Source organism: Mobula birostris, chromosome 12 (genome assembly GCF_030028105.1).
Source record: "Mobula birostris isolate sMobBir1 chromosome 12, sMobBir1.hap1, whole genome shotgun sequence".
Classification (NCBI taxonomy): Eukaryota; Metazoa; Chordata; class Chondrichthyes; order Myliobatiformes; family Myliobatidae; genus Mobula; species Mobula birostris.
Window position 1 is genome coordinate 91,831,205 of NC_092381.1, and position 18,616 is coordinate 91,849,820.

Sequence of the window (18,616 nt, forward strand, 5' to 3'; positions counted from 1 at the left end):
GAAGGCCAATGCACTGTTTGCCTTCTCAACCACAGAGTCAACCTGCACAGTGTCCCCCATTACTATTGTAACTTTGCCCTTTTGGCTTGCATTTTCTATCTTCCATTGTAACTTGTAGATCACATCCTTACTACTGTTTGTGGCTCTGTATACAATTCCCATCAGGGTCTTTTTACCCTTGCAGTTCCTTGGCTCTATCTACAATGATTCAACACTTTCTGATCCTTTGTCACTTCTTTCAAATGATTTAATTTCATTTTTTACCAACAGAGCCATATCACCCCCCTCTGCCTTCCTGCCTATCCTTTTGATACAATGTGTATCCTTGGACGTCAAGCTCCCAACAATAATCTTCCTTCAGCCATGATTCAGTGATGTCTACAACATCATACTTGCCAATCTGTAACTGTGCTACAAGTTTGTTGACCTTGTTCCGTATACTGCGCGCATTTAGTCTTGTGTTCACCCTTCTCGATTTTGACTGCCTGTTATGTTGCAACTCATCCTATTGACTGCAGTTTTTCCCTATCATTAGCCTCTCCTTGCTAGGAGTCTCACTATACATTGCCTGTGTTTGCACCCCAACTATCTCACATTCAGCACTATTGCTCTAGTTCCCATCTCCCTGACAAATTAGTATAAACCGATCTGAACAACTGCCCATAAGGATATTGGACCACCTTGGGTTCAGGTGTAACCCATCCCTTTTGTATAGGGTGAACCTTCCCCCGAAGAGATCCCAATGATCCATAAATCTAAACCCCTGCCCCTCATTGGCACGTGGCATAGGCAGCAATCCAGAGGTTACTACCCTGGAGGTCCTGTTTTCAGATTTCTACATAGCTCCCTAAAATCTCTCTCCAGAACCTCCTCTCCTTGTCTACCAATGTCATTGATGCCAATATTTACCAAGATTTCTGGCTGCTCACCCTCACCTTTGAGAATACCAAGGACACGATCCGAGTTATCCCTGATCCTGGCACCAGGGAGGCAACATACCATCCGCATGTCTCTACATCTGTCCCTCTGACTAAAGAATCTCCTATCAACACTGCAGTCCTCTGCTCTTCTGAGCCACAGCACCAGACTCAGTGCCAGAGACCCATTTGCTGTGGCTTCTCCCTTGGGAGGCCACCCACTCAATAGTATCTAAACTTATATACTTATTATTGAGCGAATGGCCACAGGTGTATTCTGCACTTGCTGTATATGTTCCCCTGCTTCTCCTGACAGTCACCTTGTTACCCGTCTCCTGTAACCTAGGGGTAACTCTCTTCCTGTAACTCCTGTCTATCACCTCCTCATCTTCCCATATGAGTTGAAGGTCATTGATCTGCAGCTCCAGTTCCTTAATATGTTCTCTGGAAACATGTAACTCAGTACACCTGGTGCAGATATGTTCATCTGGGAGATTGGAGATATCCCAGACTTGCCACATCCCACACGCAGTTCAAAACACTGCCCCTGGAGCCATTGTCACTTTACTATGCACTGATAGTTGATGGATGAACAAATAAGAACACAGAGAGAGTAACTTATAAGACAATCTACCTCACCCAAGCCTGATGAGCCAAAGCCACTCTAAAGACTGGCATACTGCACAAGAATGGTTGCACTTGCATTAACTGTACTCCTCCTTTCTAATGAATGCCTCTTGTTGATCAGTTGCTCCTAAACTCAGAGAAACTGCTGCAAAACTCTGCCTTTGAAATTTCAATCGCCACCCTGATTAAAGAGTAGCTCTTTTCACGCAACCCTGGTGTAGATTGTCCAACTCAGAGATAACTGGCCTGAAGCTCTGATTTTTAAATCTTGAACATGGACCTGACTGGAAGGTAGCTCTTTCTATGTAATGCCTCTTCCTGACTGGTTTCTCCTTTGCTCTGAGAAACTGCTGCAAAATTCTGCCTTTGAAATCTCGATCACCACCCTGATTGAGAAGTAGCTCTTTTTATGCACAGCTGGTTTGGATTGTCCAATTCAGACTCCTTAATTTGTTTTCAGTTAACTCTATTGCAGGAATGAGGCATGCAAATAATGGATGGATCTCCAGTCAAGTTATAGATGTCTCAGCCAATCATGGACCTACATTGCTATCCCTCCTGTTATCCATTGAAGAAACTGTCTGAGTTCACTGATGGGCTTAATGATGCACTGAGTAATCACTTAGTTTGTGGAATCTTACAAGAAAACATTCAAAAATGGCCCCTAACTAAAGTACAACTCACATTTGAAAGAGCAGTTGAAATTGCTGTATCAATGGAAACAGCGCCCAGGGACACATGGAGTTGCAGTCAGAAATGACTGTGAGCATGAAATTACAACATCTAAACAGAAACCTGCCTGGCCAAACAAATCGTGTTACAGGTGTGGCGGGGGCTCACATACACCGGACCGATGCCGGGTTTAAAGTCAAAACTCGCAGAAAATGCAACAAAGTAGAACACATACAGTACAAAGAGCATGTCAGACAGACAAAAATAAATGGACTGCACAGGGAAGAGATAAGGATAAAAAGTCAAGTTGCAGTTTCTAAAAGAACACTAATCTACTTGCCGTTGATGAAAAATCTGATAGTGATGAGAGTGACACGGCTGAGAAATTTTAAGATTTACAAGGTGAAAACTAATAAGAAAGAGACAAGCAATATGGCTCACATCAGAATTGAAAAGCAATTTAATTAAAATTGAATTGGACACTGGCTTGGCTGTTTTAATCATTCCACAAAATCAGAACGAATGGCATTTCAAAGATAGTGAACTGAAGCCTACAGATAGCCAACTAATAACTTATACTGGAGAAAAGATAACTCTTGTGGGAATGACATTTTTAACAGTGAAATACAATAACCAACAACCCCCATTGGGCTTGTATGTGGCAAAAATAGCATTATGGGTCCATGATTGGATGAAACACCTCAACTTGACTGGAGATTCCTCTTCCATTTGTATACCACATCCCTTGCAATAGAGATAACTGAAAGCAAATTAGGAAAGGTGCTGGATGATGCCACAGCAGTGTTCAAGAATAACATTGGGAAACTCAAGCATATCAAGAATAAAGTAGTGTTACATGAAAATTTCACACCCAAGTTTTACAAAGCTCACCCAGTTCTTCATACCATCTGCGATAAAGTAGCCAGTAAGCTAGATCTCATAGAGGCCGAAGGAATTCTTTCCAAGGTTGAGTGGATAATAAGCAACTATTATTGAACCATAAGCAATGCCAGTGGTCTCAGTAGAAAAGAAGAATGGGTGTGTCAGGATCTATGATTTTAAGGTCACCATCAACACAGTACTGAAAGTGGATCAATGCCCCCTGCCCAGGATATAGCATATATTTGCAAACGATTCTGGAGGAAAAGACTTCAGCAAAGTGGACTTATTTGCAGCCTACCTTCAGATGGAGATAGAAGAAGAGTTGTTTTTCACCATAAACACCAACAAAGGGCTTTATCACTCTAATGGGCTTATTTTTGGAGTAGCATCTGTACCTGCTTTCTGACAGAAAGCTATGGGCCGGGTGAAGTAAGGCTGGCCAGGCATTCAGTGTTACCTGGATGATGTCATTGTTACTAGTGAAGATCTCCAAATAGTGTTAAAAAGATGAAAGCACAGCGCTTAGAGCACAACGCAACAAGTGTGAATTCTTTAAACCAAGCATCACTTAAGTGTGGTCACATCACTGATCCACAAGGATTACGAAGATTTGCTGAGAAAATTCAAGCAGTGGTGGATGCCCCAAGGCCAAAGGATTGTCACAGGTCCGGTCCTTTTTGGGAATGTGAATTACTGTAACAAGTTCCTGCTGAACCTGGCTGCTGTGCTCCACCCTTGAACTCATTACTACAGATCAGGAAGAAATGGCTTTCCAAAAGGTAAAGGGAATGGTGACATCAGACACTGTACTCACACGTTATGATCCACATCATCCGGTGTAGTTTGCCTGTGATGCCTCGTATTGTTGTAAGAATCCTAAAATGTCATCCAGACAGTGCACGGAATAATTGCTGGGATCAGATGTGTGATGTGCGGGGGAAGGGTGGCCTGGGTGCTAGGTGACCAAGGTGTTGTCTCTACAGACCTGAGCCTGTAGTGCCCAAGGCAATAGTCAGAATCAGAATCTGGTTTATTATCACCGGCATGTGATGTGAAATTTGTTAATTTAGCAGCAGCAGTTCAATGCAATACATAATCTAGCAGAAAAGAAGAAAAAAAAATAAAAAACAAGTAAATGAATTATGTATATTGAATAGATTTTTTTAAAATGTGCAAAAAACAGAAATACTGTATATTAAAAAAAAGTGAGGTAGTGTCAAAAACTTCAATGTCCATTTTGGAATCAGATGCCAGAGGGGAAGAAGCTGTTCCTGAATTGCTGAGTGTGTGCCTTCAGGCTTCTGTATCTCCTTCCTGATGGTAACAGTGAGAAAAGGGCATGCCTTGGGTGCTGGAGGTCCTTAATAATGGATGCTGCCTTTCTGAGACTCCGCTCCCTGAAGATGTCCTGGGTGCTTTGTAGGCTAGTACCCAACAGTTACATGATGGGTCAACCTGGACAAAGGATCGACCCAGGTAAGGGTGGAGAGAAGTGACCAGGGTATAAAAGAATGAGACTGGGGTATAAAAAGTTGGTGAGGTCTCTTGGATTTGGTCTCACCACAAGTTAGAATGCGACTGACACTGTGGACCAAATGGAACCGGGTAATGCAGTTAAACAGGCTCAGGTGAGCTTGTGAGCTCAGTACCACCTGTTGTACCTTAGCAATAACGTGTGTTGTGTGCAGCAATGCTTGTGAAAGGTTTATTTCTATCGGAACTGCGAACAGCCCTTAACTTTCGGCACAACAGGTATAGGTGCAAACCTCTTATAGGTGATGGAAATGAATGACCTATTGACTTTGCATCATATTCCCTTACTGCTGCAGGAAAAATTACACACAGATTGACAGAGAGGTGTGGGACAAGGTTTTTGTTCATTACAGATCATCAACCACTGGTGTCCATTTTCAATCTACAAAAGTCAATTCCCTGGAAGCCCCACCACTCCCAGAAACCCCCCACTCTACCCATCGTGACCGCATGCTCCCTCTCCAAGGACAGCTGGGCACAAACGTATCCTTGGAAAGACGGGGGGGGCGGGGGTGTTGACCTTGACTTTCGATCAGCTAGACCATCTTGGCCAGGCAGAGAAGCAAGCCCACCAGTAAATCCTCCTCGCAACCCGCACCCTTCCGTACTGGGTGCCCGTATATAAGGAGTGCGGGGCTGAGGTGCAAACAACCTGAGCAGCAGTCCCTTCAGATACTCAAACAGGGGCTGCAACCTCTCACACTCCATAAAAACGTAGTGCACTGCCTCCTGGCCACAGAATGGACAGGTGGATAGGGTGTCAGTGAGCCTGCTTTTAAAACCTGATGTATGGTACTGCCCTGTGCAATACCTTCTGCCCCAGGCCCCCAGTGTACTGGGGAAGGGCCTCTGCATGAAGAAATTTCCAGTGGGGACCTTCCCCACTGCTAGATGGTACAACAGATTGCCAAGGCGAGTCCGGTTGGCAACGAAGGCAAGGAAATGAAGGGTGTGCAAAAGCAAGAAATGCTTTGGAGCGTCACGGAAGGACACGGTGGGCATCCTTGCGAGATGGCTCATGCTATCCGGGACCCTCTCCTGCATAGTATCACGGGGCCTGCATCCAACGAGCACTTGCAGCACATCAGATGGTGGTGCAGCCAGAAACTCTCCACTTCCCCAAGCCCCCTCAGCACCCACCATAATAGGATAGGAACCAGTCCGCCTTGCAGCTAGCACACTGTCCCCCACCGGCGCAGAAGCACCCTTTCAGAATGAGACTAGACCCTATACCCTCACCAGCTCTTGGTAAAAGCAAGGTAGCTCCCTCAAAGCAGCAGCGGCTGATGCTGTCCGCTAGAAGCCACATCCCCTCCTGCAGGCAGTGTCCCTGGCGGAGAAAGTGCAACACCAGCGCATGCCTTCTCCGAGGTTAGTCACTGTACAGGTATCTCTGCAGGGTCCTGAGGTGGAGAGCTGGCAGTTGAATGCGCACACAGACCAATGACTGACTGCCCTCCGTGATTGGAAGACTCAGGACCACAGCGGAGACCCAGTGTTTCCTGTTGCCGCAGAAGAAGTCCACCAGCCTCTTCTGGGTCTTGAAGACATAAGCAATGCATGGGGCTAAAGTGATCAGCCGGTACCATATCTTAACAAAAAGACAGGCCTTTTGAATCCGTTGTTGCTCCAGTGCAGTGAAATGACTCAGAAGGTTGTAATTCTTCATCATTAATTTTACCAGAACTGTCCGCAATTCTAGGCTTAGAATACTCCTCTTCCATCTCAGACCACCGCTTCAAAAATCGCTATATTGGACCATCTTTAGAATGAAAATTTCCCACCAATCTTCTATACTGGTAGTTGTTCGCTCCTATAAGTCAGTTGTCGGCGTGTAAGGGGAAGTTAGGGAGGTAATTCGTGATGGAGAGGATGTCGACAAAGTCCAAGTTGGGCAAGTCCATTCATTGCTTGGAAAACGCACTTTGTGCTCCTCATCAGCCTACCAGCCTTCTCTCCATGCAATAGAATGCTCCTCATCAGCTTGCCAGCCTCCTCTCCATACAATACAGCACTCATCAATTATCAACCTTCCAGTTGATAATCAGTGTCATCAGCAAACTTAGATAATTTACACTTGGTTCCCTCTTCCAGGTCATAAATGTATATCGTGAACAGTTGTGGGCCCAGCACCGACCCCAGCAGCACACGGCTCATCACTGATTACCAGCCGAAGAAACACCCATGTATCCCAACTCTGCTTTCTATTGGTTAACTAATCGTCTATCAAAGTTAATACATCACGTCCAACTCTGTGCATCCTTATCTGTGGATAAGACTTTTATCCTTAACAAACACCTTCTGGCAATCCAAGTAAATAACGTCCATCTGTACCCCTCTGTGCGCTTGTTATATCCTCAAAGAACTCCAGTTGTTTGTCAAACAGGACCTGCCTTTGCTGAATCCATGCTGCACCTGCCTGATAGATCCATTTCTTTCCAGATGCCTCGCTATTTCTTCTTTATTGATAGCTTCAAGAATTTTTCCCAACTACAGACATTAAACTAACTAGCTTATAGTTACCTTCCTTCTGCCTACATCCTTTGTCGAACACTGGCGTGACATCTACCTTCTGTTGGGACCTGCCCAGAGTCCAGAGGGTTTTGGTAAATTATCTGCCACTTCTTTCAATACATGGGCTGCATTCTATCAGGACCAGAGGACTTATCTATCTGACCCAAGCTACGTACCATTCTCCCCTCTGTGCAATACAGAGCTCACCATCAGCCTACCGCCCTCCCCTCCGTGCAATACAGTGCTCAGCAGTTATCAACAGCCTCCACTATCTTGTGTCAGTAACTGAGAATAAACGCGGTCCTACTGTGCACCGCTATACTGGGCTGTTGGACCTCTAACGAGATTGCTAATGGGGCTGCTCAGTCACTGCCCACCACTGTGAGCACTAGCATAGCACGTTGTGTGAAGTTCAAAATACTATTTTTTTAAATCAAGATCTCTCGCGAAACCCCTAGCAACTTCTCACGGAACCCCAATTGAGAAACCCTGGTCTAAAGGATGCACTGTGAGCAATGTCAGCAGGACACACTACACTGAATCAGAATCTCGGCAATTTCCTCCTTGCATATTGCTGTGCAGCACATTCTACAACCAAATAACTCACATGTTATGCTGTCTCTGGATCGTCTCTTGCACTCACTCTTGGATCTCCTCAAAAGCTCTCTCAGGAGTATGCAGGACAAACAGCTGAGACAAATTGAGAGCTCCTCAAACAATATTTCACTCCTGGACAAGAAGTCCTGCTGAGGGGCTACAGAGGTGAATAAAAGTGAGTACTTGGCAAGGTTAAGGACAGAACTGGGCCACTCTCCTATACAGTGGATATTAGGTCTGATGACACCTGGAGATGGCACATCAATCAGCTGAGGTAAGCAGAGTCAATTGTTACAAAAGAAAGGTATCCAGGGCTGTCAGAGCCACTTCCTGCAGTCTCAGGGTCAACTCCTATAATCACCATGGAGGAGGCTGCAGAACCTGAGATTGTTTCACAGCTGCAAGTGTCACCTGCCAGTCAGACTGACCACGTCCCCCCCCCCCACACCGCCTCCGTCAGGAAAGACCTTATACTACAAGAGTAACAAAGCCTCCGCAGTGATTATGTCATTAGGCCTGAAAGGAACAATTTAAAATTCACTCTGTCTATATGATAGTTGTATTATATAGTATACTGTGTGTCTATGTAGTGTGCTAGAGTCAAATCAGCAAGCGTAATTGATAACAAGCACCCAACAGTCAACGATGTTTAATGTGCAAAGAAAGTTGTATCTGCGCACTCAGTTGCAGCTACAGTCAGTGGACATGGTCTGACTCACATTAGGTTCTATTGTTTTCCAAAATGACGGGTTTGTCAAACTAACTGAAACAATAATCTACTTGTAAAATCAAAATAGACTTCAGACAGATTAATAACAGTCTGTTCTAAATAAGAGGACAGAAGTATTCATTTACAGTTAAGTATTTTGAATATAATTATTGCAGAGAGAATCCTTCTAAGTTAGCAGGAAGTTTAAAGCTACTCCAAAACCATCACATGCAGCGATATCAAAGATTCTGTTCTCTCTCAGTGTCTGTTATGACTATACTAATTTTAAATGCATCATATAGTGTTATTTCTCAGCAATGTAGAGAGAGAGAAATGGGAGGTATAGTTTACCATGAGATTAGATTATTTGATAACTCCTTATCAATGAGGTGTTTCAGTTAATCCCTTGGGAGTATTATTACCTCGTGCTGACCAAGGCTGACCTAGACTAAGCAATAATGATTTATGTTACATAGTAAAGAAGTGCTGAGAAACTTAATGAATATAAATCGATGCACAGTAACTGTTGCAGAAATGAAGTTGAAAATGAGAAATTAAATCTAATTATATTGCTAAACGAGGCAACTGCGCATTAGGTCAGAGGTGCTTGATGGGTAGAATTTGGGTGGCTGAAAGGATTGAAACAACTTTTGATTCTGGACATTTGAAATAAAAGCATAAATTACTGAAACACATGAGCAGCAATCTGTAAAGAGAAAATAGAGCTTTGTTTCAGGTTGATTTTTTTCATTCGTGACTTCCATGGGTGGTTGTGTTTTGAATGTTGAAATTTATAAAGGGTGTAGGATGAGATTAACGTTCCCTCTACTTTTTTCATAGCTGTGCGGACCTACCAATGTTCTGAGCAGGAATTTTTTTACACAGCCTGAAAACTGCATGGCACTTTAAATTAACATCAGAATCAGGTTTATTATCACTGGTACTTGGCGTGAAGTTTGCTAACAGCAGCAACCCAATTGCGCAGCAACAAAGGTGAAGTTTGCAGGAGCATTTCAGCCACTGCCCATCTGCATACCTATGCAGCTAAAAGGGAACAGTGGATGGGAACCATTGTAAAAAGGAAATATGGGGCTGAGTCACGTGTGCAAGTGGGCAGTGTGGAAAACGATGGGAATGGAGTGTGTGTTCCTTGACCATCAGGTTCTGTTGTTTCAGTCTTAAGGTGGACAACACTTAATATTTTTGCTTGGTTCTGGTTCAACTTGTGTTTATGATTGGATAGAAAATCTATCAATGTCAAGGGAGTTGACTTTAGAGGTTGAAGGTTCCTAGCAATGTGTTGAGATAACTAAGAAAGTTAGATATGAATTTAATGTTTAAAACCTTTTTGGTGTCATCATCAGCTCTTGGTAAGTCAGTATTACTCTTGCTTTTGAGTCAAGAGGGTTTTGGTCAAAGGCTTCTCCAGCAACCTGGGCACAAAAGTCTAGTCTCGCACTCCAGTGCAATACTGTGGGAGTGGAGCAGATAGGGAAGCTCAGAGTTTGAAATTAGGGCAAGTAGTCATTGAATGCAAAATACTTTATGATATCTCTGCAAGACTTGCAAATCAATCTTCTTCCCTGATGTATCACCACACATAAGAGAATTACATGCTGGGATATTGACATATAAGACACAATCTTGTCTCCTAGAACATAGAACACTACAATACAGGCCCTACGGCCCACAATGTTGTGCCAACATTTTAACCTACTCTAAGGTCAATCTGTCCCTTCCCTCCCACATAGCCCTCCATTATTCTACCATCCATGTGCCTATCTAAGAATTTTACAAATCATCCTAATGTATCTGCATCTACCACCACCCTGGCACTCACCACCCTCTGCATAAAGGCTTGCCCTGACATTACCCCCTCCCTCCCCTATACATTCCTCCAATCTCATTAAAATTATGCCCTCTTGTTTGGCCATTTCTGTCCTGGGCATAGTGTCTCACTATGCATTTGATCTGTGTATTATCTTATTTACCTCTATCCATTCACTTCTCACCCTCTTTTACTCCAAAGTGAAACATTCTAGCTCGATCAACTTCTTCTCAGAAGACATGCTCCCTAATCCAGACAGCATCCTGGTAAATCTCCTTCGCAGCCTCTCTAAATCCTTCCTATAAAGTGGTGACCAGAACTGAATACTCTTGGAATTGAATTTGCGATGTGGTAATTTGGTCACTAATTATTCTTGTTCAGGTTTTCATCCCTCCTGTTGAAGTGATTCATCAGAGCTTTGAAGGCTATGAAACTAATGTGGGTAAATGGGTTTAGTGTAGATAATAGGCTAATAGATGATTAGCTTGTTTTGGTTCTGTGTTATTACTTGTATAAATTACACACTTCGTTGGGTTCTAAAGGCACTTGCTGATTATGTCTACTTATGCCTTGTGCTAAAATATCATCTATTTATTTGTACAGGCAATTCTCCATCTGATGAGTCAGAAGAGCATGAAAAGGATCCAAAATCTTTAACTTTTCCAGCCTACATTGGTAGCCTTCTTGATTCTGGTGATGAGCTCATGGCATCTGGAGTGAGAATGTACTGTGAAAACAGGGGAGGTTGCCCGACTTCCTGTCACTTGTGTCATCCAAAAGGGGGTCAGAATATGCAAGAAGAACCTGTGTTGCTGGAAGTCACCAAGGCAGCACCACTTTATGAACTGCTTAGTGATAATGAAACACAAAAGGTAAGTTGTCAAGCTTTCAGGATACAGCTCACCTGTCAGGACGTGGCACTGTTGTGAGACTTTAAGAAATAGATAAATACATGCTGAATGAGGCACAACTGTGTAAAAATGGTTTAAAAAGCAAAAGTTAATCATAAGATGAATTATTGGAAAAAGTGTAGTACCCAAACAGTTAAATCCACCTATCAAATGAGAGCACTGCAAAACCAAAATTGCAAATGCAAGCATCTTTAAATTCACAGTGGAACTTTAGTACTAAAGGAAAGTGTTACACAGGCATAAAATTGAAGCTTGGTGTTAAAAAGCCAGAGAGTAGATTGGAATAGGATAAAATATTGCCTTAAGACATTACATCTTGTTATCTCCTTCTCCTGTCCTCCCATCAAAGATTTTCCATTGACAGGCTGAGCACAAAGCCAACTCATTAGAATGAGAGAAAATTTACAAGACAGAAAGAAGACACTCAGCCCATCATGTCGTGTTGCTTGAAGTAGCATTTCCAACACCAGGTCCGTGGACCAACAAGTTCAAGTTCTTCAAGCACACATACCATGTAAGGTTGGTGGGCTTTTTGCCTCTACTATCCTATCAAGCAGTGAGTTCCAGAGCACTGTCTGGTTCCTCATCTGGCCCAGAGTCTGGTTCCTCATCTACCTTCTGATATTTCTACCAATCCATGCCCTTGCCTTTTGGATCATCTATAATGGGAAACACGACCTTGCTGTTTTCACTGTTTCAGGTTCCTCCTAATTTTGCACACCAAGAAAAGTGTACAAAAGCAACATGGGACCTCACCACAGATCCATTTCTGCTCTACTCCCAAGAGAGGTTAAGTAGTTTGGATCTGTATTTCCCACAGTTTAGAAGAATGTGAGGTGATCTCATTGCAATGTATGTGATACTAAGGGTGCATGACAGGATAGATGTCAAGATGTTTTCAGTGGTGGGAGAGTCTCAATGTGGGCACATAGTTTCAGGTAAAAGATGCATAAAAACTGCATTTCACAGATGATAGTGAACCTCTAGAATTCCCTACCCAAGAGAATTGTAAAAGCTAGATCATTAGAAATAGTTGAAGCTGATAAACTTTTGAAAGATTCTGGGGTTAGGGGCAATGGGGATCTGAGAAAAAGGAGGTCTGGGATGGATCAGCCATGACAGATGACAAGGCAATCTCGGGGAGATACTTATCACTCTCCTTTCTACTGAACTCCCAACAAATGAAATTTAGCCTTGTTACCTAAGGCCACATGATGGTATCACAAGAGAGCAACCTGCTCATGAAACCTCAGCTATTTCGTGTGGTTGGAATACCATGATGAAAAGATTGTTTACTTCTCAGTAAAAACAGGCTTGGGTGAGCAAAGTTGAGAAGGGGAATCTTGGAGGAGTGCTCAAACCTTCAGATCTCTATGCCTCTCAAGCAGATCCTCCTTTTTGAGTTTTCATCATATTCATGTTGATAAAACAAGGGCTTGTTTGAGCATGCTACTAAAGTGGTAGTCTGTTATCAAGCTAGAAGCATTTTCTCACACTGCTATTTTTTCATTATTGTGTGCTATAAGCTCTCAGCAAAAGTAATTCATTACCAACCTTGTAAAGTGCTGGAAATATATTTAGTTAAGAATGGTCATGAAGATGAATGAGGATAACTGATGGATGATACAAGATCAGATTTATATTAATAAGGGATTCAATGATTAATATATGAAATGCTCTCCTGGGTCAGGTTTTCACAAAAAAATACTAACTTGAAAGTCTTTCTCAGCAATAGAGTAACTGTAACACAGATGTTGAAGTTGAGCATTACGTTAAGAGATTCATTTGCATAGGCACTGCTCAAAATAAGCATCAGGTGATGGGTTCAGCATGATGAAGGGTATAGACCTTCAATCACATACAGTCCATTTCACTGTATGTGTTAATTTTTTTTTTAAAACCAATTTTTTAAAATATGGATTAGGAACTGGCTTGCCCATAGAGAAGAGAGAGAGTACAGACTATACTGTTAGACTGACTGGAGGGAAATGACAGGTTGTTGTCTGAAAGGACCTCAGTTGTTTGAGAATTATATCAAAGATTTGGAATAAAATAGATGGATTAGCAAGTCTGTGGTAGACTCCAAGATTGATGGAGTTTTGAACAGGGTAAAGTATATAAAATAATACAGCAGTGTTTCGATCAGTAACAGATATGGGAAGAGATGTGGCAGATGCACTTTAACTGGGTATAATGTGAGGTGTTACATTTTGGAAGATCAAATGAAAGGAGGAAGTAACGATAGACCCCTGAATAGCATTGAGATACAGAGGGATCTTGGTATCTCAGTCCATGATTCACTGAGTGTGGCTTTCAAGTGGATAAGGAGAATAAATAAGGTGTAGGTTATCCAACCGTTTTTATGCCATGGACCTATATCATTAAACAAAGGGTCCATGGACCTCTGAGTTTGCCTTCTTTGGTAGGGATATTGAGTTTAATAGTGAGGAAAACATGCTCCAGTTATATAAAACTTTAGTCAGACCACACTTGGATTATTGCATACAGTTGCAGTAGCCCCATTATGAAAAGGATGTGGAGTCTATGGAGAGAGTGCAGAAGAGGTTTACCAGGATGTTGCATGGAACAGAGAGTGCAAGATATTAGGAAAGGTTGGATTAACTTGGGTTGTTCTCCCTAGAGTGTTGGAGGCTGAACGGAGTACTGATAGGGGTTTGTATAATTATGAGCAGCATCAATAGGGCAGACAGTCAAAAATTCTTCTATGGGGCAGAAATGTCAAACACTAGAGGACAGCCAAAGTTCAATGTAGACATAGAGTGGTAGAACACTACAGCACAAAACAGACCACGTAGCCCATCTAGTATGTGCTAAGCCATAAATCTGCCCAGTCCCATCAACCTGCACCTGGACCATAGGCTTCCATACCTCTTGCATTCATATACCTATCCAAATTTCTCTTCAGTGCTGAAATCGACTCCACCATCACCACTTATGCTGGCAGCTCATTCCAGACTCTCACCACCCTCTTAGTGTAGATGTTCCTCCTTACATTCCTCTTAAACATTTTACCTTTCACTCTTAACCTATGACCTCTAGTTCTAGTCTCCCCCAACTTCACTGGAAAAAGCCTGCTTGCGTTTACTCTGTCTATACCCCTCATAATTTTGTATACTTCTATCAAATCTCCCATCAATCTTCCATATTCCAGGGAATAAAGTCCAAACTTATTCAACTTTTCCATATAACTCAGGTCCTCAAGTCACAGCAACATCCTTGTAAATTTGCTCTGTAGTCTTTCAGTCTTATTGACATTTTTCTTGGAGGTAGATGAACAAAACTGGAGACAGTACTCCAGATTAGGCCTCACCAATGTCTTGTACAATTTCAGCATAACATCCCAACTCCTGTATGTCGACTATACTCTTTCCCTAGGTGCTACCAGGCCTGCTGAGTTCCTCCAGCATTTGTGTTCCAGTACTCAATACACTGATTTATGAAGGCTATATGCCAAAAGCTTTCTTTATGACTCTATCTACCTGTGACGCCACTTTCAAGGAATTATAGACCTGTATTCCCAGATCCACTTATTCTTCCGCTCTCCTCAGTGCCCTACCATCCACCATGTAAGACCTACCTTGGTTGGTCCCCGGAATCACCTTACACTTGTCTGCTTTAAATTCCATTTGCCATTTTTCAGATCACTTCACAGCTGGTTTATTATCAAAGTACTTATATGTCACCATACACAGCCCTGAGGCGTATTTTCTTGCAGGCATACATAGTAAATCCAAGAAACACAAGAGGATCAATGAAAGACTGCACCCAACAGGACAGACAAACAATCAGTGTGCAAAAGCAACAATTGGTGTAGATATAATAATAATAAGTAAATGAGCAATAAATGTTAGGAATATGAGATCAAGAGTCCTTGAAAGTGAGTCTATAGGTTCTGGGAACAGGTCAATGATAGGGCAAGTTAAGTTATCCCCTCTGGTTCAAGAGCCTAATAGTTGAGGGATAATAACTGTTCCTGAACTTGGTGGTGTGAGCTTTGAGGGTCTTCTATATTATTCCTGATGGCAGCAACAAGAAGAGAGCATGACCTCTGTGGTAGGGGTCCTTGATGATGAATGCTGCTTTCCTATGATGGCTTTTTTTGTAGATGCACTCAATGATAAGGAAATATTTAGCCATGATAGACTGGGCCACCACTTATTATAAGATTTTCCGTTCAAGGGTGTTGATGTTTCCATACCAGGCCATAATACAGCCAGTCAATATATTCTCCACCACACATTATGAAGTATATCAAAGCTTTAGATGACATACCAAATTTTCGCAAACTTCTAAGGAAGTAGTGGCACTGGCATGATTTCTTCATAATTGTACTTACATGCTGGACCCAGGGCAAATCCTCTGAAATGATAACACCAAGGAATTTAAAGTTGCTGACTCTCTTCACCTCTGATTCCCCCAATGAGGATTGGCTCATGGACCTCTGGTTTCCTTCTCCTGAAGTCAATAATCAGCTCCTAAGTCTTACTGACATTGTATGAGATGTTGTTGTGGCACCATTCATCCAGATTTTCAATCTTCCTCCCATATGCTGATCTGTCACCACCATTGATTTGGCCTATGACAGTGGTGTTGTCAGCAAATTTAAATATTGCATTGGAGCTGTGCTTAGCCTTATCATAAGTATAATGTGTGGAGAAGATGTTGTGGCCAATCTGCAAGTGAGGAAATCAAGGATCCAGTTGCACAAGGAATTTTTGCGGCCAAGGTCTAGGAGCTTATTGATTAGTTTTGAGGGGATGATGTATCAAAAGCCAAGCAGTAATTAATAAAGAGCATCCTGATGTATGCATCTTAGTAATTCAGATGTTCCAGGCTTGAATGAAAAGCCAATGAAATGGCATCTGCTGTGGACCTGTTGTGAAGTTAGGCAAAGTGGAGTGCATCCAAGTAGCTTCTCAGGCAGGAGTTGGTATGTTTCATCACCAAATTCTCCAAGTACTTCATCACAGTGGACGTAAGTGCTACTGGATGACAGTCATTGAGGCAGGTTCCAGCATTCTTCTTGGACACCAGTATAATTGAAGCCTGCTCTGAACCAAGTGGGTACCTCAGATTGTCGAAACAAGATATTGGTGAACACCCATGCTTTTAAGGTGGGGGGAGGGGGAAGTTAAAGGTGATGTGAGTGGCAGGTTTTTTTTTACTGAGAGAGTGGTAGGTGCCAGGAATAAGTTACCAAGGATAGTAGTGAAAGTAGGTAGTTTGGTGGCATTTAAGAAGGTTTTAGATGGATGCATGGATATGAACGGAATGGAGAATATGAATGATATGTAGGAGGAATGCATTTAGTATAAATTGGCATTAAGATCAGCATTACATTGTGTGCTAAATAGCCTGTCCAATGCTGTACTATTCTAAGTTCTGTTTATGGACCATGCACTGCACAGTGTCTAACATAATCTTATCCTCTTAGGCAATCTTTGAAGCAATGTTGAGCCTACTCTGGTGCTCAGGAGGCGGTGATGTCATTGATGACTGGTGTAGATGTGACTCTACAACCTTCAGTGTTGATGGCCTACCAAACTGTGCTCCTCTGCCTCAGCCGACGTGAGTATCTATTCTTTAATAGCTTTTATGTGAAGTCTGTGCACATTCCAATAGTTTCCTGTGTTTAATTCACTTTATTAAATGTGCAATGTAAACTGTAGTCTTATGCTAAAGTGTAAAGCAAGGAAGATGGGCGTCTCTTTACAAGTTAATGCCATGGAGCAGATTTGCAGCCACTTAAGGGAGACGATGTGGGAGCGATCAGGGGCCGGTGTAGGCACACTGGTATCCGTACCGGGGTGGGGAGCCCCTCGTCGGTGCTGTTCCCCATGTTTGCTTGGTGGAAGAACAAGTGGGATCAGGACAACTTTCCAACAATCTACAGGCTATGCCACTTAGGGACCTGGGCTTTATTATTTATTTCTTATATTTAATTCTGCTATCATAACCAGATGTGTTGTTTGTGCTATGCGCAGTGTGCTGTGTGCTGTTGGGAGATTGTTTTGCACCTTTGGCCCAAGAGGAACACAGGATCCTTTAACTATATTCTTGTATGGTTGAATCATAATTAAACTTTGAACTGAACCGAACTGCAGTTATGGAAGAAATATTAATTATTTACTTATATTAGAGACAACTGGAATGAAACACTGCAGTTCTGCTGATACTAACTTCCTGTATTTAATATAGCAACAATCAGGATTTAGTTAGTGTTACACCAGCATCTGGCAATTTAAAATGCATGCCAGTGGTGCAGAGGGCTAAAACTGATGATGTGGTGCTTTAGATGAGTGCCTTGGTGAGTTGGAGAACATGCAGACCCAAAGCCTTGCTCAGCGTGTTCTGAAAACACAAGGAATTAGAGCAGCTGGTTTAACTCTTTGGCAGCACTGAAGGAGCAGGGGTGGGGTGAGGCTGGTTGTGCATGAGTCAGAGCAGTGTCAGGACAGTTGCAGTCCCAGAGAAGGTGGGAAACTGCAGAGACTCAGAAGACAGGGGGGCATTAAATGCAGCTCAGCAACACAAGGAGAGCTAGAAGAGTAAGCAGTGAGAGGAAGGGAAAGGGATGGTGTGTTGACAACAATGAAAACAAGACTTAGGTGTATGGGGAATTACTCATGTTACTCTTGTTATCAAAACAATGTCTCAAAATATATGGAAAACCAGCATCTATTAGTAAAGAGGCACCAAGTGCCTATGAGGAAGACAGAGAATTTTGAAAAGTTCAAAATTTTTTGGAATGAAATTTTGGAGAATAGGATCATAGCGGCCATAGGTTTTCTCACTAATTGTGAAATTGGTTTTGACAATTGCACAAAAGATGAGAGTCAGAGGTGTGTGGGGAGAGATAGAGCATTGCAAAAAGGTGGGAAAGTAGGGCTATAAACAATATGCTGGATGAACTCAGTTGGAGAATTGGAAGCAGGATGAGGTGAAATTGGTCAAATGCTTTATTATTGTCACATGTATCAAGGTATAATAATTCTTTTGCATGCCGTTCATACAGATCATACAAGGGTAAGCAATAACAGAATTCAGATTAAGTTGCTAAATGATTTAATGCAGTGGTGAAGACCTCAGGATTGAGGTATTGTGAATGTAAAGTTCAAGTAGACCAGGACCAGAATGATACAGGAAAAAGATGTGGAAAGGTTGGAACTGATGCTGGACGAGGCGCTGACTGGTTATGGGAAGCAAGTTCCGGGAAGAACTCAAGCTAATACAGGGAAGTTTATTGACTGAAATGAAAACACTGCCAAATATTTATCATATAATTTATGTAGTTTATTTCTCTGATTTTGCCTACAAGATTTCCCTCATTAAGTCTTCCTTAATTTGATGACTATAACACAGGGGTTCCCAACCCTCCATGAACCCCAGGTTGGGATCCCCTGCT

The 18,616-nt window shown here is 42.4% G+C and overlaps 1 protein-coding gene across 1 annotated transcript in view; it reads left to right on the forward strand.

Moving 5' to 3' along the window:
* Positions 1–18,616, forward strand: part of astn1 (astrotactin 1) — a 2,762,425-nt gene that overhangs the window by 2,560,274 nt on the left and 183,535 nt on the right. Inside the window, exons 18-19 of the mRNA XM_072274559.1 lie at positions 10,883–11,151; positions 16,646–16,779. Coding sequence (XP_072130660.1) covers positions 10,883–11,151; positions 16,646–16,779 — 403 coding nt within the window. The remainder of the gene's footprint in view (positions 1–10,882; positions 11,152–16,645; positions 16,780–18,616) is intronic.